The sequence below is a fragment of the Grampus griseus genome (genome assembly GCF_964374135.1).
Source record: "Grampus griseus genome assembly, chromosome: 2".
Lineage (NCBI taxonomy): Eukaryota > Metazoa > Chordata > Mammalia > Artiodactyla > Delphinidae > Grampus > Grampus griseus.
This window is the reverse complement of record NC_139018.1, coordinates 138,927,713-138,953,954: the sequence shown is the minus strand read 5'-3', so window position 1 is coordinate 138,953,954 and position 26,242 is coordinate 138,927,713. Positions and strand designations below refer to the sequence as shown.

The 26,242-nt window shown below is 37.4% G+C and overlaps 1 protein-coding gene across 3 annotated transcripts in view; it reads right to left on the bottom strand.

Annotated features, from left to right (window-relative positions):
* Positions 1-26,242, bottom strand: part of FANCI (FA complementation group I) — a 76,297-nt gene extending 50,055 nt beyond the window's left edge. The window contains exons 1-11 of one of the 3 annotated variants that reach the window (XM_082648168.1): positions 26,137-26,242; positions 25,742-25,853; positions 23,245-23,347; positions 17,231-17,303; positions 6,570-6,700; positions 5,972-6,128; positions 5,835-5,892; positions 4,124-4,165; positions 3,671-3,794; positions 3,150-3,235; positions 1,438-1,564 (exon numbers count right to left, since the gene is read on the bottom strand). In XM_082648168.1, the coding sequence (XP_082504294.1) occupies positions 1,438-1,564; positions 3,150-3,235; positions 3,671-3,794; positions 4,124-4,165; positions 5,835-5,892; positions 5,972-6,128; positions 6,570-6,700; positions 17,231-17,303; positions 23,245-23,328 (882 nt within the window). In that variant the 5' untranslated portion in view covers positions 23,329-23,347; positions 25,742-25,853; positions 26,137-26,242. Of the gene's footprint in view, positions 1-1,437; positions 1,565-3,149; positions 3,236-3,670; positions 3,795-4,123; positions 4,166-5,834; positions 5,893-5,971; positions 6,129-6,569; positions 6,701-17,230; positions 17,304-23,244; positions 23,348-25,741; positions 25,854-26,136 lie in introns of those variants that run through there. The other 2 variants (XM_082648169.1, XM_082648170.1) reach the window with 2 other exon arrangements.

Here is a 26,242-nt window from a genome sequence, read left to right as displayed (position 1 = left end):
TGCATAACAATATCCAAAAAAATGGGGGGTGGCTCTTTTCACAGAAGAAAACCAGCTAATAATGTAGAAGGAATGACAGAATTAAAATTTTCTAATCTTAATTCTACTATTTTGCAACTCCGAGTATAATTAGTGATTTAGGCCAAGAATCATCAGTAGACGGGAAAACAAAATCCACTGTGTGAAAGGTTGCTGAGGAAAAGAATTTTCGCATGCCTCGAATTATGATCCCATGGATTACTTTCTAATTACAAAGGGAAACATATACCTTTGCAAATGAAGAAACCTGATGGTCATTGTCTTGATCAAATGATTTGGCTAAGACTGCCTGATACTATGAGGCTTCTGACATAATGCAATAGAATAGTGGTTGGCAAACTACAGCCTCTGGGACAAATCTAGCCCATCACCTAATCTTGTACAGCCCATGAGCTAAGACTGATTTTCACTTTTTTAATTGTTGAGGGGAAAAAAAAATCAAAGGAAGAATAATATTCTGTGACACACGAAAATTAAATAAAATTCAAATTGCAGTGCCCATGTAGTTTCATTGGCACACAGCCACAGTCATTCATTTATGTGTTGTTTCTGGCTGCCTTCCTGCTACAACAGTAGGGCTGAGTAGCACTGACAGAGACCGTATCACCTGCAAAGCCTAAAATAGTTAGTGTCTGTCCCTTTAGAGAAAGTTTGCTGACCCCAACAAGAGAAAGTATACAACATCACTTATGACATATTCTTGCCAAAAATGTTTAACTTGAATCTAATCATGAGGAAAAAGACAAATCTGACAATGAGAGACACAAGAAAACTGGGCTGGATGCTTCAAAAAACTCAATGAAAAGGTATTAATCCTTATTCTTAGGAGACATCTGTGGAAGTATTCAGGCATTGAAGGGTCATGATTTCTTCTTTTAAATGGTTCAGAAAAAAATCTATACTTGTGAGAAAATGAGATAAGGTAAATGTAGCAAAATACTTAAAAAGAGTTCAAAACATTTCTAATTTTTATCTTACTACTTCACAAATATTTAATGATGAATGACTTAGCTTCACAAAACCTCACAATATATTACTAGAAATAGGCAATTTCCCCAATTCACAAATACGGAAACAGAGGTCAAGACTGAAGCTCATAGAATAATGGAGTTAAGGTTAAATTTTGAGTTTCCTGCTGAACAGTCTTCACCTTTTTTTTTCTTTTTAAACACTAAAACACTTAAGGTATGGTTTTAAAACAGAACTTGCTTAAGAATGTAGTGATATCATATATCTTCCACTTTCAAAGTAAAAAAAAAGAGATTCTCTAGACCCAGGGTAGTTCTACAATATTTCTATGTATTTGTTTCCTGTCATTAACCAGCATAAAAGAGGCTTGAGTTCAAACATCCCTGTTTCATAAAGAGATCCTGGATCTCCTTAAGAGTGTGGGGCTACCTTTAGGAGTTTCAGTAGTTCTCTGCCTAGTTCACAGTCCAACTTGATGGCAAACACAATGTGTAGAATAATGGTGCCTTCCACGTGACGAAGTTCACCTGATGGTACAGTAACAAAATCCAACAGCCTAAAAGATTCAACAGAACGGTATGAGCTATAGTTTGGGAAAGAGACAACAGTGCATATGCTCATATGAACAAACAGAAAAACTCAAGCTGAACTAATATGATCACTGGAGGGAGGCACAAAGTACAAAATCTACTGTCTCATTCTCTGCTCCTTTTTTACAAAACTTCTTGAAAGAACTGTCTACAGTCATTATTTCCACTTCTTTACCTCTTCCCAGTTCAATTCAATTCAATTAGGCTTCTGTCCCCTCCCTAACCTCCCTTTCCAATGCTATTTGTAGCCCTTGCAAGAATAATCAAATGACCTGTACACTGTCAAAACCAATAACCAAATTTCATCTTAATTAAAGCCTCAGCAGATTTGACACAGTTGACCCCTTCTTTCTTGAAACACTTTCTTCTCTTAGCTTCTGGGGCATTGTCACTGGCCTCTTAATTATTTGTGCTGGCTCATCCTCCCTTTAAATGGTGAATGCCTCTGAGCTCAATCTTGGGTTTCTTTCTCTTCTCTTCACGATTTCCCTAGGTGACCCTATCCAGTCTGAAGGCTTTAGTCCTTTCCAATCTGTATTTCCTGTCCTGACCTCTAAAACCCCAGACTGCCTGCTCAACACCTCCATATGGGATACTAATATACATCTCAAACTTACATGGTCAAAACTGAGCTTATTTCCCCCTAAACTTGCTTTTTGTCAGTCTTTCCTAACTCAGTATACAAGACCACCTTCTAATCAATTGCTCAAGCCAAATAACTAAAAGTTATTCCAGATTAGAAGCAGTAGGCTGAAACAGGATTAAAAGCACGAACTCTGCAGCCAAACTGCTTGAATTCAAATCCCAGGTCCACCAATTTATGGCTACATAACCCTTGGAAATTCCTTAATTTCTCTGTGCCTTGGTTTCTATATGCATAAAACAGAGGCAAAAGAGAGTTGCTGTAAGGTTTAAAGTGCTTAGAACAGCACTTGGCACAGAGCAAGCACTCTGTTAAGTATTTGTTTCAAAAAAAAATCCTCTTTTTCAGTCACATCATGCTGTGTCCTGCCTTTGCACTAACTGTTCCACCAACTGAGAATGTGCTTTTTCCTGATCTATATATTGTGGCTCTTACCATTTAGGCTTCAGTTAAAATAACACCTTCTCAGAGAAGTTTTCCCTGACCACTCAACCTAAAGTAGCTATACTGTCACTGTCACATCATCCATTTGAAATATACGCATAACACTTTTCACTCTAATATTTTTGTTATTTATTTTCTTTTCTCTTCTCGTTGAAATATCTCCATGAGAGCAGGAACCTTGTCTGACTGGTTCATCACTGTAGTCCTAGGGCCAAATAGTTTCTGGCACAAAGTAAACACTTAAATAGCTTTTAAGCTTGCAATTTACAGAATAATTATTGCTGTTTTCCTGGAAAGATTAAAATGAAAGAGTTGAAGAGACTGCATTATTCTTTTAATTTTATTACTGAGCAGCTAAGGGGACTAGGGAAATTCTGTGCTGAAGTGAAGGTATGGACTGAACAGTTAGATAACAGTAAGATGAATTTGGAAAAATGATTTTATTTCTATACTGTGATACTCACTCATCACCACTCTGTTCCTCACTGTGCTGCGTATCTAGCTTGTTGAAGAAAGCTATGATTCCTTCCAAAACCTTCTTCCGGCTTCCCTGAAAAAAATACAAAATAAGTAAGGTCTCTCCATAAAGGGCAAGTTGAACTTAAAGTTCTTTTCAGCTTGAAGGATTTTCAAGTATGAATTTAAATAAATTATAACCTAGAGTCACACTAAGAATTTATAGAACACTTTCATGTTGAAATTGAGTTTGAAATACATCTTAATATCAGATTTTAAGGGGCCTATAGTCCACCCTTTCTGAAATCTTTATCCCTTTTACTACCACACACACACAAAATGTGGTACTACAAGAGATAATGTATGTTTACTTTGGTTGAGGGCCATGACCTTTTTACTAGATCAAATCATCATACATGAAATAAAAGCATCTATGCCCTAGTATATAAAACAAGAGTATGAATAAGCTGAATGGTACTAACTGGGCATTTCACCAGAGTTAAAAAAAAAGCAAATTTTTCATTTATACCTTTGAGGAGAGAACCAGAAGCTGATAGACCAAGGGTGGTATTTCTTGAAGATTCAATTTGGAGAACATCGTCAACACTTTTTCCACCACAATTTCCACCTCTTCTGCAGTCAGAGGGACATCCCTGTGGATCAAAGAGTCTAAAGATCAGAGCCTAATTTGGGAGATATTAGAATACTATAACTACCTCTTTTGATTTTTCTCTAATGCAGAACCTTAAAGGGGACCAATAACCTTACCTAAGCAAAGTTATCTTGGAAAAAAAAATCATAAAGTTATACTTTAAATAAGAAATCAAAGCAAAAAAGAGTGGGGGTAAATTCTGTAACAGAAAACAGAGGTACCGATACTCTTATTTAGGGAACAGTGGTATTTGACCTTGCTACATTTCAGTTTCTAGTAGCTAAGTTCTCATAGCAGGATATAAAAAGAAAAGGGAATGATGATGCTTACTTGAACATGGAGGTGAGTTGGATTACATATTGATGATCCCATCTGATTAAAGAAATTGACAAAGGAAGTTTATGTCATTTAAACTTATTTACATATTACTTTGTAAAATTAGTAAGGAGGAAAAAATTAGGGCCATTTCAAGTTTGATTTGGTACCCCTGGGAAACAAAATCAAAGAAATGACATTTAAAACAATGAAATAACAGCTTTTAACCTATCAGACTGGCAAAATCAAACTCTGATGATATTCAGTGCTGGTGAGATTTTGGGAAACAAGTACTTAACATACCGTTTTAGGGGATGTACACTGATATAATCCTTCTGGGAAGACAAGTTGGCAATACTACTTATCAACTTTAAAAATGCACATAACCAAAGACCCACCCAACTTACTATTAGAAATATATCCCATGTACATGCTTATAAAAGGTCACCTAGACATATAAGGATGTTAATTCCAACACTTTTTATAATAGCAAAAAACCAAATAGCCAAATATTATTTATCGGCAAAAAACAAATAATCTAACAATTGGACACTAGCCAAATATTATAACAGAATACTATGGAACTATTAAAAAGAATGATGTAAAGTGGTATATGCTGACATGAACATGTGTTAAATGAAAAATCAAAGGTATATTACAATGTAATGAATAAACTCTTTTGGGTAATTAAAAACAAATAAATGGATAAATATACATGTGCTGATTCATGCCTAAAATTATTTCTGTAAGGGACTTCCCTGGTGGCGCAGAGGTTAGGAATCCGCCCGCCAATGCAGGGGACATGGGTTCGAGCCCTGGTCCGGGAAGATCCCACATGCTGTAGAGCAACTAAGCCCGTGCGCCACAACTCCTGAGCCTGTGCTCTAGAGCCTGTGAGCCACAACTACTGAAGCCTGCGTGCCTAGAGCCCTTGCTCCGCAACAAGAGAAGCCACTGCAATGAGAAGCCCGCACACCGCAACAAAGAGTAGCCCCTGCTCACCACAACTAGAGAAAGCCCACACACAGCAACAAAGACCCAATGTAGCCAAAAATAATTAATTAAAAAAATATATATATATTAAGGATTTCTTACTATAAATATACACACACAGATATATATATATATATAATATATATATAGTAAGAATTTTTCATCTTTGATGTATGTCTTTATATACTTCATTTTTAATGGCTATAAGTTACATGGAATGGCTCTACCTTAACTTATTGATACATAGCTTACATACCATAACTTACATATCTCCATTATTGTATGCTTAAGTTGGTCACAAATTTCTGTGTTGAAATGTTCATGTATGAAGATTTTCTTATATGTTGCAATTTCTCCTTAGGGTAGATTCTCATATTTCTGGTTTAAAGATACATCACTTATATATCTCACTCCCTCAAAAAAATATAAAAGATAGTGGTAGGGTGACTTTCCAGCCTTAAGGACCTTGGGACTCCAAATACTGCTATAGGGATAAACTGCTGTGTTAAGATGGAGAGTCAAGTAAATAGAAACTATATGTATAGTCTTAGAACAGAGAATACAGTAAATAATCTCTCTCAAAAATTCATCACAGACTAAATGGTTTTATAGTGGTAGACCATAAACCAAAATGGACTAAAAACTTGAGTGGTCTAAATTCCTAAAATAAATGATAATTCTTTTTTTGGTCACTTGTAGTCCTGAGAAGGTTCTACACATTAATAAGACTCACCTGCCAGAACAGAGGGTGTTAATCAACTGCTTCTTACATTCTTCCCCACTTAGTTCACCTAGAAATGCAAAATACACTGAGGAATAAATTTAATTCAGTGAAGAGAGTAAAAGCCACTAAGATTGGAAGAAAATTACCTTTTCCATAAGCTAGATTTTCCTTTTTGGTAGCAAGGGCGGTGAAAATGATGGGTAATAGCTCCAAAGATTTTCCATTCGTTAGGTTGCCCTGTTTGACAGCATCAACAAACTCACTGGCTAATTCAACCAATAATGCTCCTGGAAAATTGTGAACCTAGAAGTTGATGGGATTAAAAAAATGTTAAGCAGAAATCTAAATGTTTGATATCTCTTTCTAAGAAATACTCTTTTGCTGAATTAATAGAACTGGCATTGAAACCTAGAACTGGTCCTATAAGTGATTCAGGGAATCATTCTGCTCTGGCATAAACATAATTGTAAAGGATTTCATAGATCAGGATCTTCCACCAGTTCCCTGATGTTTTCAAATACGCCAACTCTTCAAAGAGATACATGTCCATGATACCAGAAATGTAACGTAAACATCTAAATGGTTTATGGCTCATCCATCAACTATTTTGTTTGATAACAGTAGTTCTTATTCATAAATAGGAGCTATGGTAGGTTTGGCACACTTAAGTTTTCCCTCCCTCAACAAATTACAAACCCCCCAAAATCCACCCAAAACCAAAAAAGTTTTTGTTTTCCATCTCACCTCCAGCATTAGTAATCCTATGATTTCAGATGCTACTTCTTTCTGCAAATCCCCCGATTCCAACAATTGGACACAACAACTGTATATCTTAAGTCTCCTAAGAGCTCCAGCTTCCTCAGAACAGGGGAAACCTTATTGTTTTAAACAGGTGGTACAGAAACAAAGAAAGAAAAAAGGCAGAATTCTTACAAGGTTGAAGGGTAAACAGGAAAAACAAACAGCTTTGTAGTTGAATATAGAAACAGAATTATCAAACTACTTATTACTATGGTGTTTAGAACAGCAATATTTAGGAGCTTTGAAAAAGTATTTAATTTAGACAGAAAACGGAAACATTACCTTTTCTACTTCCACCCATGTCATTAATTTTTTAAATAATTTTATAGTGCAGAAGAAGGAACACCTTCTAATATACTTTAGAGCTTTTCTGGGATCCAGTAACCCAAATTAAGTGCCTTTAACATACTTCACTTCAAAACATCATCACTGATTGATGTCAGCAGGAATGTAGAGTAATAAAGACCTTGGAAAATGCTCTCCTCCATAAAAGCAACTAGAACACTAACAAAAATAGTGAAAACCAACTTGTTCAGGATTCTGGAAATTAACCAGACTTGCAACAATCCAGGGAGAGTTTATTTAAGATAAACAGCTGAATCTAAGTGAGAATAGCAAGCTCTGTTGTGTTTCAACATGCCCTCATTCCACCTCCTAACCCCTACCCCCCACCAATCCAGTAGTCTTTAAAACCAACAGTTCACACTCATGGTACAAGCCATCAGTCTAGCAGCCTCTGGAGGGGACAGAATATGACTGGAGCTCCACCAAAGCCCAGTTCCCAGATAACTGTCATTATTTGACCTGTCTGGCTATTCCCTAGAAATTTTCACTCCCAAGACTTGTCTTTACTTGACCTGACTTAGAACTTGCCCAGTGCAATCTTTTACCAGGGGCATTTGTCTAAACCAGTTGCAAATGATAACTTTTTCAGCTGCCTGGATAGCAATAACAGTTGGGCATGCAACAAGCTGACCAAAGAACTTAAAATATAAGCCTGGAGAAAGGTGCAGAGGGGACTCTGAAACATTCTGACATATTCCTAGGAACCTAGGAAGCCGTGAAAATACTTAGGGTTGCGCACATGGAAAGGGCTGTGTGTATGGCCAGGCAACACCCAAGAGGACCCTAATCTCTCACCTCTGGATGATCCTGAGGCTCTACACAAGCAGAAGGGCTAAGGAGGAGTTATAAGCTACCTGCCTGAGAACTGAAGGTGTGCACCTGACATGCACAGGGTCCCCCAGCAAAGGCTGGGAAACTCACTGGTTCCAGGCATTTTAAAGGAAATCTTTGCCAAATCATTAGCTGACCACAAAGCTAACCAAACAGAGACTTCAGTGGCCACATAAAACAGTGCCCATACACAACAAACAATACATATTTCACAAAATTAGTTCAGAAGAACAACTATAAAAACAAAAGCAACACCACAACAGCAACAACAGATCTGGGGGAGGGGGATGGTATCTGATTTCCAGAATTCCCACAAAATATCATTTAAAATGTCCAGTTTTCAAGAACAAAAAAATAAAAAACATACAGGGAAACAAGAGCATGGTCCATACACAGGAAAAAAAGGAATCAATAGAAACCGTCCCTGAGAGTGCCCAGATATTAGATTTACTAGACAAAGACTGAAATCAGCTATTTTAAATATGTTCAAAGAACAAAAGGAAACCATGTCTAAAGAACTAAAGGAAAATATAAGAATGATGTTTCACCAAATAGAGAATATCAATAAAGAGACAGAAATTATAAAAAAGAACCAAACAAAAATTCTGGAATTAAAAAGTACAATAATTGAACTGAAGAATCCACTAGAGGGGCTCAACAGGAGATCTGATCTGGCAGAAGAAAGAATCAGAGAACTTGAAGATAGAGCAATTGAGATTATCCAGTCTCAGGGACAGAAAGAAAAAGAAGAAAAATGATCAGAGCTTCAGAGACCTGCGGGATCCCGTCATGAATACCAACATAGACATACTGAAAGTCCCAGAAGGAAAGGAAAGAGAGAAAGGAGAAAAAAGAAGTAATGGCCAAAAACTTCCCAATTTTAATGAGAACACTAATCTACATTCAGTGAATTCCCTGGCAGTCCAGAGGTTAGGACTCTGGGCTTTCACTGCCGAGGGCCTAGGTTCAATCCCTGGTCGGGGAACTATCCCACAAGCTGCACAGTGCAGCCAAAAAAACAAAGCAAACAAACAAAACCCACATTCAAGAAGCTCAAAGAACTCCAAACAGGATAAACCCAAGAGATCCACATTTAGACATACCATAGCAAACTATCAAAATCAAAGATGCCTCATCATAAAAAAAACCATATGTGAAAAACCCACACTTAACATCATACCCAATAAGTGAAGATTGAAAACTTTTCCGTAAGATAGGAAAAATACAAGGATGCCCACTTTTTCCACTTCTATTCAACATAATACTGGAAGTTCTAGATAGAGCAATTATTGCATTTAGTGCCACTGAACTGTACAGTTAAATAAAAAAGTTAAAGACAAGAAGAGAATATTGAAAGCAACAAGAGAGAAGCAACTCATCTGGTAAAAGGAGTACTCAATACGATTAACAGCTGATTTCTCATTTTAAAAAATCATTGAAGGGCAGAAGGAAATGGGATAACATAGTCAAAGTACTGAAAACTCAACAGCCAGAAAAACTATCCCTCCAAAACTGTCAACCAAGAACTCTATAGCCAGAAAAACTACCCCTCCAAAATGGAGAAATTAAGACATTCCCAGATAAACAAAAGAGAATTTGCTGCCAGAAGACCTGCCCTAATGCTAAAGGGAGTCTTTCAGGCTGGAATGAAAGGACACCAGACAGAACTTGAATCCACATGAAACAGAGAACATCAGTAAAGGTAACTACATAGGAAAATATTAAAGACAGTATAAATGTACTTTGTAATTATTTTTTCTCCTGATTTATAAGACACCTGCATAAAACAACAATTATAAATCTGCACTGGTGGGAATAAATGTGTAAAGATGTAATTTATAGGACAATAATAGCACAAAGGAGGAAGGGGGAGAATGAAGCTATATGTAGAGCAAAGTTTTATAACTATTAAATCTAAGCTGGTATTAATCTGAACTAGATTGTTATAAATTAACTCATTATTGCCCAGGGGAATTTTTGCAGAAACTAATGCATGTGGCCGGTGACTTTTATTTTGGCTGGCCAAAAAATTAATTCTGTTACTTCACTAACACTTTGTGTGTTATTACATTCAATAGTTAGACCTGACACACCTGTAAATTCTAATTTTTGTAAAATGTTGTCTTCAAGCCACTCTTCTGTAGAAGCAAAGGAGCATTCTCCTGCACCATGAATTTCATTTTCACTTTCTGTATCAGAATCAATCACTAAGGTTTTTTGTCTCTTTGTTGGTCTAATACTCACATCGTCTGAATCAGAATTATATTCTGAAGAACTATCATCTTCTGAGACACTAGTATATATGCCACTTGGACAATCAGAGAAAGTATCTGCATAAAATTCACCAAAAAATTTTTCACTCAAAATTTCATGATGTGTCACTTTTGAAAATTTTACATTTATAATATACACAAGATTGAAGCAAAAACCAAACGGAGCAAAATGTGAATGATAATGACAATCATAAGTTGTCTCATGAACCCTTGATCAATTTCAAGCTCTAACAACTTCTCATGGTGATGTTAATTGTAGCACTCTCTAAAAATGTATTGATATGTCTCCGGTCAATAATGTGTTAAGATGTCAGTTCTAATCGCCAAGGCAAGCACTAAGAAAGTAACTGAAAAAAACAGTGAAAAAGATTACAAAGGAATTAAAATGGTACACTAGAAAACACCTACTTAACATATAACACACAAGGTATTAACAGAGGAACAAAAAGACACGACGTAAAGAAAACAAACAGCAAAACGGCAGATATCAATCCTACTTTTTTAGCAATTATGGTAAATGTAAAGGGATAAGATACTCCAATCAAAAGGCAAAGATTGGGACTTCTCTGGTGGAGCAGTGGTTAAGAAGCTGCTTGCCAGTGCAGGGGACATGGGTTCAATCCCTGGTCCGGGAAGATCCCACATGCCGCAGAGCAACTAAGCCCACGAGCCACAACTACTGAAGCCCGTGCGCCTAAGGCCCATGCTCCACAAGAGAAGCCACCACAATGAGAAACCTGTGCAAAACGAAGAGTAGCCCCTGCTCACTGCAACTAGAGAAAGCCTGCGCACAGCAACGAAGACCCAACGCAGCCAAAAATAAATAAAATAAATAGATTTATTTTAAAAAAGGGCAAAGATTGGCAGAACAGATTTTTAAAAATCCAATTATGTGCTGTCAATCAGAGACACAATTTAGATTCAAAGATACAAATTGTTTAGAAAAGATATACCATGAAAACCATAACCAAAGAGGGCTGAAGTAGCTCTAAAAATAACAGAAAAAAGTAGACGTTAGGACAAAAATTACTATTAAAGACAAAAAAGGGCATTTTATAATGATAAAAGAATCAAGGCATAACAATTATAAACATATAAGCACCTAACAAAAGAGTTCCAAAATACACAAAGTAAAAACTAACAGAACTGAAGGGTGAAATAGACAATTCAACAATAGTTGGAGACTTCAACACGCCACTTCCAATAATCAACAGAACAACAATTAGAAGATCAACAAGGAAATAGACTTGAACACACCAGATCTAACAAACATCTATATAGAACACTACACACAACAACAGAAGACACATTCTTCACAAGTGCACATGGAGCATTCTCTAGGATAAACCACACATTAGGCCATAAAAAAATTCTCAATAAATTTAAAAGGATTATAATCATATCATTTATGTTCTGTGACCACAGTGGAATGAAACTAGAAATCAATAACAGAAGGAATCTGGAAAATTCACAAATATGTGGAAATTAAGATAATCTTAAATACCAATGGGTCAAAGAAGAAAGCACAGAGAAATTAGAAAAATACCTTGAGATGAATGAAAACAAAAACACAATATTCCAAAAGCTATTGGATACAGCTAAAGTAGTGCTTAGAACGAAATCTATAGTTGTAAATACCTATATTAAAAAATAAGATCTCAAATCAATAACCCAATCTTCCACCATAAGAAATTATAAAAAGAGGAAACTAAACTCAAAGCAAGTGAAAAGAATATAAAAGTAAAATCAGACATAAATAAAAGAGAATAGAAGAATAGAGAAAAATCAAGAAAACCAAAGCTTATTCTTTGAAAAGATCAACAAAATTGAAAAATCTTCAGACTGACCAAGAAAAAAAGGGAGAAGAATCAAATTACTAAAATCAGGAATGAAATCTTACAGAAATAAAAATAAGGTAATACAATGAATAACTGTATACCAATTAATTACAAAACTTATATGAAATGGATAAATTGTTATAAAGACACAAAGTATCAAAGCTGACTAAAAAAGACAATAGAAAACCACAACAGACCTATAAATAAAGAGACTGAATTAGCAATCAAAACTCTTCTACAAAGAAAAGCCCAAAACCAGATGGCTTCCTTGGTGAATTCACGAAACATATAAAGAATTAACTGCAACCCTTCACAAACTCTTCGAAAAAAAAGAAGAGGAGGAAACATTTCCCAATTCATTCTACAAGGCCACTATTATCTTCATACCTAAACCAGACAAAGACATCCTAAGAAAACTATGAACAGTACCCCTTGTGACTACAGATGCAAAAATCCTCAACAAAATACTAGCAAGCTGAACCCAGCAACATTTTAAAAAGGATTATACTCTATAACCAAATTGGATTTAACCCAAGAATACAAGAGTGGTTCAATGTATGAAAATCAATATAATATACCATAGAAATAGAGTAAAGGATAAAAACCACATGATCACCTCAGTAGACACAGAAAAAGCATTTGAAAATTCCAATACCTTTTCATGATAAAAAACACTCAACAAACTAAGAATAGAAGGGAACTTCCTTAACTTGATAAAGGGCATCCATGAAAAACCCACAGCTAACATCACACTCAATAATATAAAACTGAAAGATTTCCCTGAGATCAGGAACAAGAGAAGGATGTTTACTCTCACCAATTCTATTCTACTGAAGGTTCCAACTGGGGTAATTAGGTAAGAAAATAAGAAAAGGCATCTAGATTGAAATAGAAATAAAGTATCTATTCACAGTTGACATAATCTTGTTTATAAGGAATCCACAAAGAAGAAACTACTAGCGCTAATAAACAAGTACAGGAAGGTAGCAAGATATGAGATCAATATACAAAAGTCTATTGCATTTCTATACACTAGCAATGAACACTGAGAACATTAAATTAAGAAAACAATCCCATTTACAATCACACCAAAAAGAATAAAATACTCAGGAATAAATTAATAAAAGTAGTGTAAGACTTGTACTCTGAAAAGTACAAAATACTGTTGAAAGAAATGAAAGAGGACCTAAGCAAATGGAAAGATATTCCATGTTCATTAATGGAAGACATATTAAGATAGCAATACTTTTCAAATTCATATATAGAGTCAACAAAATCACTACCAAAACCCCAGCTTCCATTCTTGCAGAAATTGACAAGCTAATCTTGTCATATGGAAACTCAAGGAACCCAGAATATCCAAACTAATCCTAAAAAAAGAAAAAAAGTTAGAGGACTCACACTTCCTAATTTTAAAGCTTACTACAAAGCTATTCTAATCAGGACAGTGTGGTACTGACATAAGGAGAGACACCTAGATCAACGGAATACAACTGTGAGTCCAAAAAGAAACCATCACATTTATGGGCAATTGATTTTCAATAAGGGTGCTATTGAAAATGGGGAAAGATGAACCTGGACTCCTACCTCACACCATATACAAAAATTAACTAAAAATGGATCTAAATTTAAAAGCTAAAGCTATAAAACTTTGAAAAGAAAACACAGGTATAAATCTTTGTGACTTTGGATTAAGCAATGACTTCTTAGATATAAAACTAAAAGCGCAAGCTACAAAAAAATTAAGTATTAGGCATTAAAATTTTGTGCATCAACGGATACCATCAAAAAAGTGCAAAGACAACCAGAATGGGAGAAAAATTTTGTGAATCATATATCTAATAAGGGACTTGTATCCAGAATATTTAAAGTAATATTAGAACTCAGTAATAAAAAGACAACCCAATTTTTAAAAGGTCAAAGGATTTGAATAGACATTTCTCCAAAGAAGATATACAAATGGCCAGTAAGCACAAGAAAAGATACGCAACATCATTAGCCATCAGGGAAATGAAAATCAAACCCACAGTGAGATACCACTTCACACTCACGAGAATGGCTAGAATGAAAAAGGCAATAACAAGTGTTGACAGAGGATGTGGGAAATGGGCATCCTTATTTCAGTACCGGTGGGAATGTAAAATGATGTAGCAGCTTTGGAAAACAGTTTGGCAGTCCCCAAACAGTTAAACATGGAGTTACCGTACGATCCAGCAATTCTACTCTTATTTACTAAAGAGAAATGAAAATATGTCTACACAAAAACTTGTAGCAGTATTCATAATTGCTCAAAAGTGTAGACAACCTAATTGTCCACCAACTCATGAATGGACAAGTATGATATATTCATAAAATGGAATATTATTCACCAATAAAAAGGAATGAAATACTGATACAGGCTACAACATGGATGAATCTTAGTAACCTTATGGTAAGTGAAAGCCAGTCACAAAGGACCACATATTGTATGATTCCACTTATATGAAATATCCAGAATAGGCAAACCTATAGACAGAAAGTAGATGAGTGGTTTCTTAGGGCTGGCGCGGAACAGAAGTTTAGGGAAGCAACAGCTAAGGGATGCAAAGTTTCTTTTAGGGGTAATAAAAATTCTTGAAATTGTGGTGATAGGTGTGCAACTCTGTGAATATACTAAAAGCCACTGAAATGCATTATTTTAAGTGGTGAATTGTACAATGTCAATTATATCTCAACAAAAAATGTACACTTTAAAAGGGTGAATTTTTTAGTATGTGGATTATATCTCAATTTTCTAAAATGTCATCATTAGCTAACTACTGGTTTACACCATTGATTTAACAGGATTAAAATGGTTATGAGGTAGTGTCCATATATACTTGGTAATTCATGATACTTTTAAACTAGGATTTCCAAATCTATGTTTTTATATAAGGTAAAAATAAGGTTATTTACAGAAGTGGGAGCCATGATAATCTGTTCCAGGTATGTCTACCCAAGAAAGAAATTACTCTTATTTCTTCCACTTATTCTTATTACTGTCACTTAGCATGTATAGACAGCTGCTTTTGATCTTTCATTATTTCCTTTTCTCTGATATTTCTACAAAACAGTCATTTAGCAAGTTTCCAATTTTTAACCAATTAAAAAATTTTTTACCTCGTAGAGAAATGGAAATAAAAACAAAAATAAACAAATGGGACCTAATGAAACTTAAAAGTTTTTGCACAGCAAAGGAAACCATAAAGAAGACCAAAAGACAACCCTCAGAATGGGAGAAAATATTTGCAAATGAAGCAACTGACAAAGGATTAATCTCCAAAATTTACAAGCAGCTCACGCAGCTCAGTAACAAAAAGACACAACCCAATCCAAAAATGGGCAGAAGACCTAAACAGACATTTCTCCAAAGAAGATATACAGATTGCCAACAAACACATGAAAGAATGCTCAACATCATTAATCATTAGAGAAATGCAAATCAAAACTACAATGAGGTATCACCTCACACTGGTCAGAATGGCCATCATCAAAAAATCTACAAACATGGGGCTTCCCTGGTGGCGCAGTGGTTGAGAGTCCGCCTGCCGATGCAGGGGATGCGGGTTTGTGCCCCGGTCCGGGAGGATCCCACATGCCGCGGAGCGGCTGCGCCCGTGAGCCACGGCCACTGAGCCTGCGCGTTGCTCCGCAATGAGAGAGGCCACAACAGTGAGAGGCCCACGTACCACAAAATAAAACAAAACAAAAACAAACAAACAAACAATCTACAAACAATAAATGCTGGAGAGGGTGTGGAGAAAAGGGAACACTCTTGCACTGCTGGTGGGAATGTGAATTAGTACAGCCACTATGGAGAACAGTATGGAGGTTCCTTAAAAAACTACAAATAGAACTACCATATGACCCAGCAATCCCACTACTGGGCATATACCCTGAGAAAACCATAATTCAGAAAGAGTCATGTACCAAAATGTTCACTGCAGCTCTATTTACAATAGCCAGGAGATGGAAGCAACCTAAATGTCCATCATTGGATGAATGGGTAAAGATGTGGCACATATATACAATGGAATATTACTCAGCCATAAAAAGAAACGAAATTTGAGTTATTTGTAGTGAGGTGGATGGACCTAGAGTCTGTCATACAGAGTGAAGTAAGTCAGAAAGAGAAAGACAAATACCGTATGCTAACACATATATATGGAATCTAAGAAAAAAAAAGTCACGAAGAATCTAGGGGTAAGACAGGAATAAAGACACAGACCTACTAGAGAATGGACTTGAGGATATGGGGAGGGGGAAGGGTAAGCTGTGACAAAGTGAGAGAGTGGCATGGACATATATACACTACCAAACGTAAAACAGATAGCTAGTGGGAAGCAGCCGCATAGCACAGGGAGATCAGCTCGGTGCTTTGTGGCCACCTAGAGGGGTGGAATAGGGAGGGTGGGAGGGAGGGAGATGCAAGAGGGAAGAGATATGGGAACATATGTATAACTGATTCACTTTGTTAGAAAGCAGAAACTAACACACCATTGTAAAGTAATTATACTCCAATAAAGATGTTAAAAAAAATGTTTTTTTCATGCATAGGAAGATGTGTTTTTGAACCCTTGCAAGGAGAGACACAATTTACTCGAGGGGGTAAGAAAAATAAACCAAGTTAAAATTACCTGCTAAGAGTGTGAAGCGACTTTTAATTTTTGCTTGTAGAATTTTATTCTACTACAATTTATAAAACAACTATGAGTCACAACCAGCAACAATGTAGAACTGGCCCTTGTTCAAGATATGGAATAAAAATATGCCCCACTGGGAATGAAGAATCTCTACGTAAGTCACCTAAGATACTCCATTTCATTAAAACTCAGAGCACCCTAGCCTCTTTTGTTAAGCACAGATTAACTATTAAACATTGCTGCTCTCTTCACAATTTTTTTTTTTGGCTACACCGCAGGGCCTGCGGAACTTCCCCGACCAGGGATAGAACCCGTGCCGCCTGCAGTGGAAGCACGGAGTCTTAACCGCTGGACCACCAGGGAAGTCCTCTTCTCCACAACTTTAAAAGCACAAATAAATCAAAGCGGATTTTATGACGTGCATCCTTTACAGGCTCCAAAACCAGCAATCCAATCTCAGGTAGCCACTTCAACCCCCTATAGCAAAATTATTTATGTCCACAAGACAGGAGACTGCTGCTTTAGTTGATTCTGTAAAATCCCCAAAACAGAAAAGTCTCAGTGGGGCATCAAACAGTAAGAAAAGTAGCAATATGCACCCAAAGTAAACAAATATACCAATGAATCCAGAGAGAGAGAAGTGGCATTATTATTACCTTTGAAGATGGCTCTCAGGAGTGCTCCAGCAGCTTTTCCTTTCACTGCCTGATTCTGAAGGAGATTAGCCAGCTGCAAAGAAAAGAAAAAGCTACAAGTCCCTGGCAACAATTTCCCTACCTGAATGACCTAAACTCCCAGTATGAAAAACACACATCTGTCAAGTTCATATCCTTCAGAGACTCCAGGTATCACAAATAACGTATTTATTTACATATAGCAGGGTAGATCTTAACATGATGCTGGGCTGTCAAGACTGAAATTTATTCATACATTCATTCTACAAACGTTTATTAAGTATTTAATCAGCACTAGGTATCAAGCTATGTTCTTGGGAATATACATTCATTCAGCAAATACTCTTTGAACATGTTCTTCTTCCTAGGCATTAGGGATACAAGGATGAACATGATAATCTGACTCAGTTTACAGTAGAGCAGGAGGGAAAAGGACGACAAGAAAAAAAATCAGAAAAAAAATCTGTAACAGAAACAAAAGACTGAGACAATAATTGAGGAAAGGGAAGCAACTTCAGCTAGGGTAGTCAGGGAGAAAGCTTCTCTGAGGTAGGTGACATTTCTATAGAGACTTGGAGGATGAGAAAGAGCTAGTTATGCAAAGGGAGGAAAGAAGAACACTTCAGATAAAGGTATTGTTATGTGCAAAGGCCCTGAGGGAGCAAAGAGTTTGGCATATTGGATGGCCTGAAAAAAAAAAAAAGACCAATTTGACTGAAGAGTAGTAAGAAAAGAGTGGCACAAGATGAATTTGGAGAGATGGGCAAGAACCAGATAATAAGAACCTTGTAGGCCATGATAGGAAGCTTAGATTTTCTCTAAGTGCAACAGAAGTAACTAACGAGAAAAGAGGAGAGTGATATATAGATGTTTTTTTTTTTAAAAAATCAGTCTTATTCCTTTTGTAGAAAATAGGTTGTGGGAGGGTTTAAGAGTGAAATAGGGACATCTGTTAGGAGATTGTTATCAGTGATCAAATGAGAGATGATAGTGGCCTACAGCAAGGTAATGGCAGGGGAGATGTCCTGAGTTGAACTGTGTCCCCCTCCAAAATTCATGTTTAAGCTCTAACCCCCAGCATCTCAGAATGTGATCTTATTTGGAAATAGGGTCATTGTAGGTGTAAATAGTTAAGCTTGAGGTCATATGGGTAGGCCCTAATCCAGTATGACTAATGTCCTTAGAAAAAGGGGAAATTTGGACAGAAACACATACACAGCGAGAATGCCATGTAAAAGTGAAGGCAGAGGCCATGGGTGACACAAGGCAAGGAATGCTAAAGATTGTCAGCAAACCACCAGAAGCTAGGCAAGACGCACGGAACAGATGATCACAGCCCTCAGCAGGAACCAACAATGCCAACACCGTCATCCTGGACTTCTAGTTCCTAGAACTTTAAAAATAACTGTCTATTGTTTAAGGTACTCAGTTTGTAGTACTTTGTAAGACGAAGAAAAGTACAGATGGCCCCGAACTTATAACAGTTCAACTTACAATTTTTCAACTTTACAATGGGGCAAAAGTGGTAGGCATTCAGTAGATACTGTATTTCGAATTTTTATCTTTTCCTGGGCTAGCAATCGGCTGCAGGATCACAAGGATAAACAACTGATACACTATTCTGTACCCACGCAACCATTCTGTTTTTCACTTTCAGTACAGTATTCAATAAATTACATGAGATATTCAACACTTTATTGTAAAATGGGCTTTGTGTTAGATGATTTTGCCCAACTGTAGGCTAATGTAAGCATTCTTGGCACGTTTAAGATAAGGCTAGGCTAAGCTAGGATGTTTGGTAGGTTAGGTGTATTAAATGCATTTCCAACTTAGAATATTTTCAACTTAAAATGGGTTTATTGGGATGTAACCCCATCAAAATTTGGGGAAGATCCGTAGACTGAAGATATATTTGAGAGCTTGATCAGTAGGACTTCGCTATGGTCTGAATGTTTATGTCCCCCCAAAATTCACACGTTAGAATCCTAATACCCAATGTTATGGTATTTGGAGGTGGGGCCTTTGGGAGGTGATTAGGTATGAGGGTGGAACTCCCATGAATGGGATTAGTGCTCTTGTAAGAGATCCCACAGAGCCCCCAGGCTGCTTCTACCATATGAGGGTATAATGCGAAGTCTGCAACCCAGAAGAGGGCCCTCACTCGACCACACTGGCACCATCATCTAGGATTTCCAGTCTCCAGAACTATGAGAAATAAATGTTTGTTGTTATAAGTCACCCAGTCTACCGTATTTTGTTACAGCAGCCTGAATGGACTAAGACAGACTTCCTCATGCTTTAGACGTGAAATGGGTGTGGTGATGAAGGAAAAGAAGAAATCAAGGAGGACTCAAATTTCTGGCTTAAGCAACTAACTGGGTAGATGGTGGCACCATTTACAGATATGGTGAAAATTTCGGATTAAGCAAGCATCTAAATCATCCAGAGGGCTTGTTAAAACAGAGAACTCCACGTGCAATTTTTGATTCAGCAGATCAGATGTGGCGCTCAGAACTGTTACTCTTAAGATATCCAAGTGGAGATGTCAAATCGATAACTGAATATGCCAAAGCGGAGCTCAGTGAGAACATGTAAGATCATCCAGGGAGAAAATGTAAAGAAAAAAGAGACACCAACAGAGAGGGATAGGTGGAAACTCTATTATTTTTACAACTTTTCTGTAAGTCTAAAATCAACTCAAAACAAAGAGTTAAAAAATTCTTCCTGGATTTAGCATCCACTGATGCTTCCTGCCTGATCCAATCTTTATCATGATGGTTGCCAAATGATGATTTTCTAACTCTGTGGTAAGCAAGAGCCCTCCTCATCATTTATTATCAATACAGACTCACAAATTTCTATATTTTTCAGTGGTTTATAATTCATAACTGAACTTGACTATTTCAATGTTCAAATTTGACCAACGGAAGCCCCTTCAAGCTGTCTTTATCAGGTTTGGGGTATCAATGTTATACTTTATAAAAAGCACTTGGAAGTTTTCCTTATATATGCACATTTTTCCTTATGTATTATATATACTCTAAAACAATTTATGTGGCATCGGGACTATCTCTTACCTCTGATCTCTAAAGATTTGGTAGACGTTTCCTATGAAACTTCTGGACCTGGTATTTTTGTGTCAAGTAATTGCTTGATAACTCTGTTTTTCTTTTATAGAAATTGATCTGGTTAAGCTTTCCATCTCAAATTGGGTCAATTTAATTAAACTGTATGTTCCTAAGAAATTATCCATTGCATCTACATTTTCAAATTTATTTGTAGTAGATATATAGAGTAGTCTCTTAGTAATTTTTGAGATTTTTCTCTATATGAATAGTTATTTCCCCCATGTCATTTCTTATTTAGTATATCTGTGCTTACTCCATTGTTTTCTTGATTAGTTAATAGTTTTGTCTATTTTTCAAAGAACCAGGATTTTTATGTATTAATTTGATCTACTGTTCTCCACTTTATTACCTTCTACTTTTATTCTAGCAGTCCCTTTTAGATTCCTCTATTCTCTCTAAATCTTTGAATGTAAATTTTCCCACTGCTGGATATGTCAGTCTTCCTTGTCATGGACTTGCTTTATGTGTTTTATAATTTTTTACTCTTAAGCACATCTTCTATGGACATTTTTATCAAATGGACTGAATGCATATATTGCTGGAATGCTTATCAAATTTATAGAGGATATAAAATGATGATTAATACAATGGTCAACTCAGGATACAAGAAGAAGATCTTGATGGAGTGAAATCAAATTAATCTAAAAAGATAAGTAACAGATTTAAAATAAAAATTTTAATGTGGGTTCTAAGAACTAACTATTGAAGTTCGGAGATGAAGGAAATTTAGCCTATATGCAAAAATGACTTGGGGTTTTTAGTTGCTTGTAAGAGCAATGAGACAATAATATAATATTGCTGCCAAAAAGTTGACTCTGCATTAATGGAAGAATTAGGGAAATATTAGTGCCCCTCTACTCTAGTGGTAGAACACATGTGGAGCCCTGTGTTCAATTTGAGGTACAAAACTTTTAAAGGTAATGTTAACAAAACAGAAATATTCAGAGGACTGTGTTCATGTTAGCGAAGAAACTTAAAATAGGAAGAGCTGAAGGACCTTTTCTAATATTTATTCAGCGTCTACTGGATGCCTATTGAGGGTCTATTAGATGTTAGATGCATACAGTATCTCATTTCATCCTCACAAAAACCAAGATAGGAATTCTTTTTGTGATAAGCATGAATCAGAGAAGTAATTCATAGCATCTATCATGGGTTTTGTTCTAATTCTTATTTTTTACTTATTTTATAGTGTAATGTTAAAGCCTCCTCAAATTCCTTTTGGAAGCAGGTAAGATAAAAATTCTAAGTAAATAAATAAATAGAAAGCAGGTTTCAACCAAATTGTAACTTGTCTATAGGATGATTCAACTCTCAACTCATGCAAAGGCTGTCTTAAAAAGTGCCACAAAAAGCAATTTCTGGATAATTTCAAAGAAAAAAAAAATCAGAGCACATCCCTGTATCAATTCCCAGTTAGCATAAGGTAACAAAGATTAAGATGCACCTAGCTTCAATGACCACAAAAACTAGCACATAAAAAGTTCCTTAAAAACATAACACTCGGGGCTTCCCTGGTGGCGCAGTGGTTAAGAATCTGCCTGCCAATGCAGGGGACATGGGTTTGATCCCTGGTCCAGGAAGATCCCACATGCTGTGGAGCAACTAAGTCCATGCGCCACAACTACTGAGCCTGTGCTCTAGAGCCTGTGAGCCACAGCTACCGAGCCCGCGCGCCTAAAGCCCGTGCTCCGCAACAAGAGAAGCCACTGCAACAAGAAGCCCGTGCACCGCAACAAAGAGTAGCCCCCCAGGGCTTCCCTGGTGGCGCAGTGGTTGAGAGTCCGCCTGCCGACGCGGGGGACACAGGTTCGTGCCCCGGTCCGGGAAGATCCCACGTGCCACAGAGCAGCTAGGCCCGTGAGCCATGGCCGCTGGGCCTGTGCGTCCGGAGCCTGTGCTCCGCAACGGGAGAGGCCACAACAGTGAGAGGCCCGCGTACCGCAAAACAAAACAAAACAAAACAAAAAAGAATAGCCCCTGCTCACCGCAGCTAGAGAAAGCCCACACGCAGCAATGAAGACCCAATGCAGCCAAAAATAAATAGATATAACATTAAAGAAATTTAAAAAACAATAATAATACTCAAAGTCTTAATTTGTCTATACATATATACTAATGTTTAAGGTTAATTTTAAGGAGGGATTATTTTCCATGTAGGGATCTGAATAAGCTGAGATCATTTATAATGGAATAAGGAGAAGTATATCAGGAGAGAAAGATTAGAAAGCCTAACATAGAAGGTAATTATTGTCCCATTTTATAATCATATACTTATAGTGAAGACACAATGTAAATTGGTTGTTTTTCACTTTTCCTAATAATTTCAAAATATCTTACTACTTATGAACTTCTTTAGGGAAAAATATAAATGAAGCATCAACAGGCAAATCTAATGTCTCACATCAATAACTACAGTCTGGATATTGCTTTCAAATAGGATTGTTCTAAGAACTAAAAAGTGTACTAATTTGCTTATACGGTTGCATAAATGTCATTCAAATATTATACAGTTGTAGGGATTTCCCTGGTGGTCCAGCAGTTAAGACTTCACGCTTCCACTTCAGGGGACATCGGTTTGATTCCTGGTCAGGGAACTAAGATCCCGCATGCTGCACGTTGCAGCAATCAATCAATAAACAAACAAACAAATACAGTTGTATAAATGTACACAAATGCCCTTAAATTGTGCATATCTCTTCCTCTCTCCCATTTCTTTGTATCTATGAGTTGTTACCAAATAAATCCTTGATCCTAAGGAGAGTGGGGGATAGATGAAGTGGCAGAATTAATTTTTCTAACATGTCCCTTGAATTTGTTATCATGCTTGACATTTGCTTTTGGCAGAACATCCTTCCTAATACTCACATCATCTTCTTTCAGGGTTTGAAGAAATTTTTGCAGTCTGTCTGCTGTTTTTTCTGCTGCTAGAGATAAAATTTTCTGGTCCATTGTTGCACATATCAAGAAACTGGAAAGGGAAAATGTCAGAGCTGGATCAAACTTCCAGAAGGAAACAAGTTTGATTTTTTTTCCCTTCTCTACCTGTTAACTGAGTATTTCATACATATTATAGACTACGTACACAGTGGGTACTCAACAGGCTAAGGATTACCAACTAGTATGAGTAGGTGATTCTTATCCAAACCAAAATAATCTTGAGAATTCCCTGGAATTTCCTTATTAGAAAGTTGTAGTCTAATCAAGTGGTTTCCTAATTCCAAGCCACATTTTTATTATTTTTTTTAAGCATCTACCCAGTATGCTGCCCAGAACAAAGCTATCATTTAACAGTATAGCAAATATATAATAAATTATTATTGACACATACACAAGAATATTATAACATATAATAAAGTAACACTTGATAAATGAATAAATCAACAGCACTGTAAATACATTTATACCAATTAAATGGTGTAAAAACAAATGAGACGTTAACAAGGCTAAGAAATAAATGTGTGCTCAAACATCAAGAAGCCTTCCCAGCAGAGGAAAGCTTAAACTGGAACTTAAAGATTAAATTTAGACAGTCAAGATAACCACATGGTATACATTATTGGGAAGGAGAGTATCATGAACAAAGGCATTCATAAGAGAATCTGAAAAATTTATTTGGGGAAAATGAGTAGTAGAGGGTTCAAGAAGGGGAGTACTGAGTAGGAAAGCTACAAAGAAAGGGTGGGACTAAACTGCACAAGCTCTTAAAAGCCAGGTTAAAGAATTCAGATTTTATTCTGTAAATAATAGATGGCAACAAAAATTTCTGTAGTAAAAGACAATCTGACAAGATTGAAACAGTGTTTGAGGAAACTGAATCTGGCATCAATGTGCAGATTAAAGCAGGGAGGGACTAAGGAGGAAGAACAGAGGCTAAGAGGCTACTGGGGGCTATTTTAGTGGTAGTGACAAAGGCCTGTCTTAGGGTGGTGACTCTGGGGAGTAGAAAGGAAAGGGTGAAATGGAAGCACATTAGACAGACAGGAGTTAGTGTGTAGCTATGGGAGTATTATGGGAAGGGGGAAATGCACACTGATGGAAAGAAGACCTGCTCCTCCTCCTGCATTTCTTCGTTTCCAATCTCCATAAATTGTACCATCATCCACTCAGCTGCTGAAACCAAAAATCTGGACAACATTCTTAACCACTTCACCTTCATCCTCCACATCCACTACCAAGTGCTGATGATGTTACCCCCCTAAAACATCTCTCAAGTCTACTTCTCTCTGAGATCCACTACCTCCACATTACTCCAAAGCCACCATCATCTCTCACCTGAACTACTGCATAGTTTCCTAACTTGTCCCCCACACAGCAGCTAAAATAATGTTTTTGAAACACAAACCAGATTATGTGACTTATCCTCCCTCAATCTCCATCCTTAACTTAAAACTCTTCAGTGGCTTTCCATTACTCTCATATCAGTCCAAAATCCTGAATTCAGGATAAAAAGGTCTGGTCCATGCTAACTCCCCTTCCTCACTCTATTCTCCAGGCACACTGAATTGTTTTCAGTCCTTCAAATCCCCAAGTTCCTCTCGCCACAGACCCTTACACATGATTTTCTGTCTGGAACTTACACAAATACCCCTCCTTTCATCTGCTGCTTGCCAATCTTTTATTGTTAATTCCTACAAATTCTTCAGATCTCAGCTCAATCCACACTTCCTTAGAAGCTCAGTCTAGATTAAACACTCCCCTATTACATTCTTTCAAGGCAACTGTAATCTCTCTCACCATCACCACACTTTTAACATTACACTTGTAATTATTAGCTTAAGAACTACACCTCCCACTCCACTTCAAACTCCAGGAGTGCAGGGGAACCTGTCTGGTTTTGTTTAACACTGAACCTCCAGTACTTAGCACAGTATCTAGCTCATAAAAGGTGCCCAATAAATATCTGCTGAACAAATGAATGACTGAATCCCTACAATGGGCAAGACCCTGGGCCCAGCACTTTACACTCATTAATTTGATCCTCACACCAACCTTATGAGGTCTGTGTTATTACTCCCAATTTAGATAAAGATCTTTTGGGATTCAGAGAGATTAAGGAATTTCCCCAAATCCCCAAAGTTAGAAGGCTAGTAAGGGTAGAAGCAGAACTGAAATCCGAGTCTGTCCAGCTCCGGACCCCAAATCCCATGCTTTTACCTGCTACCCTCTGTTAGGGGCTGGGTGGCAGTAGAGGATGCAAACAAGGTATACCGACTAAAAGAGACGTCCAGCCCTAAGGGGAAGATGCTGAACTCTCTTTCTATTTCAGCAGGTACATTTGCTAAATTCTTCCTAAAACCAGAGATGAGTAACAGATAGGTGGCTGCAGATTCTTTGTCAAGAGGCCCTGAGGTTAGTGACTCACCACAGAAGTGAAACGCCGCGGGTCTTGCGCCGGGACTCCTCAGAGAGCAAGATGTAAACACAAATAGGGAAACTATAAAATGAGACAGCTGGTGATGTGCGCTGTGACCGAGCTAAAAAGGCGAAACAGGTTTAGAGAAATTTCTCAGACGTAGGAGCTAAGCGCTGATGGAGAGGAAGAATTTAACAGGAGGGCCGAGAGTGTAGCACGCCCGGGGAGCAGGGACGGCCCACCAACGCGGAGGGAGACGGCAGGGCACATCGACCCTTCCAAGCCAAGGAAAACGCCAGAACGTCACAATGGAAGTGGGGTCCTCCTGTCCTCCCAGACCCGCTACCTCCCCGGGGCTGAGTCCCACCGCCCCTGCAACGCGCGAAGCCCCTCCAGACGGTCACCTCAGCCTCAACTCCTCCAAAAGCTTCCAAAAAGTCCGCTCAACCCAACGCCGCCAAACTTCCGTTACCAGGCGCAGCGGCTCCCGCCTCCCGCGGCTCACTTCCG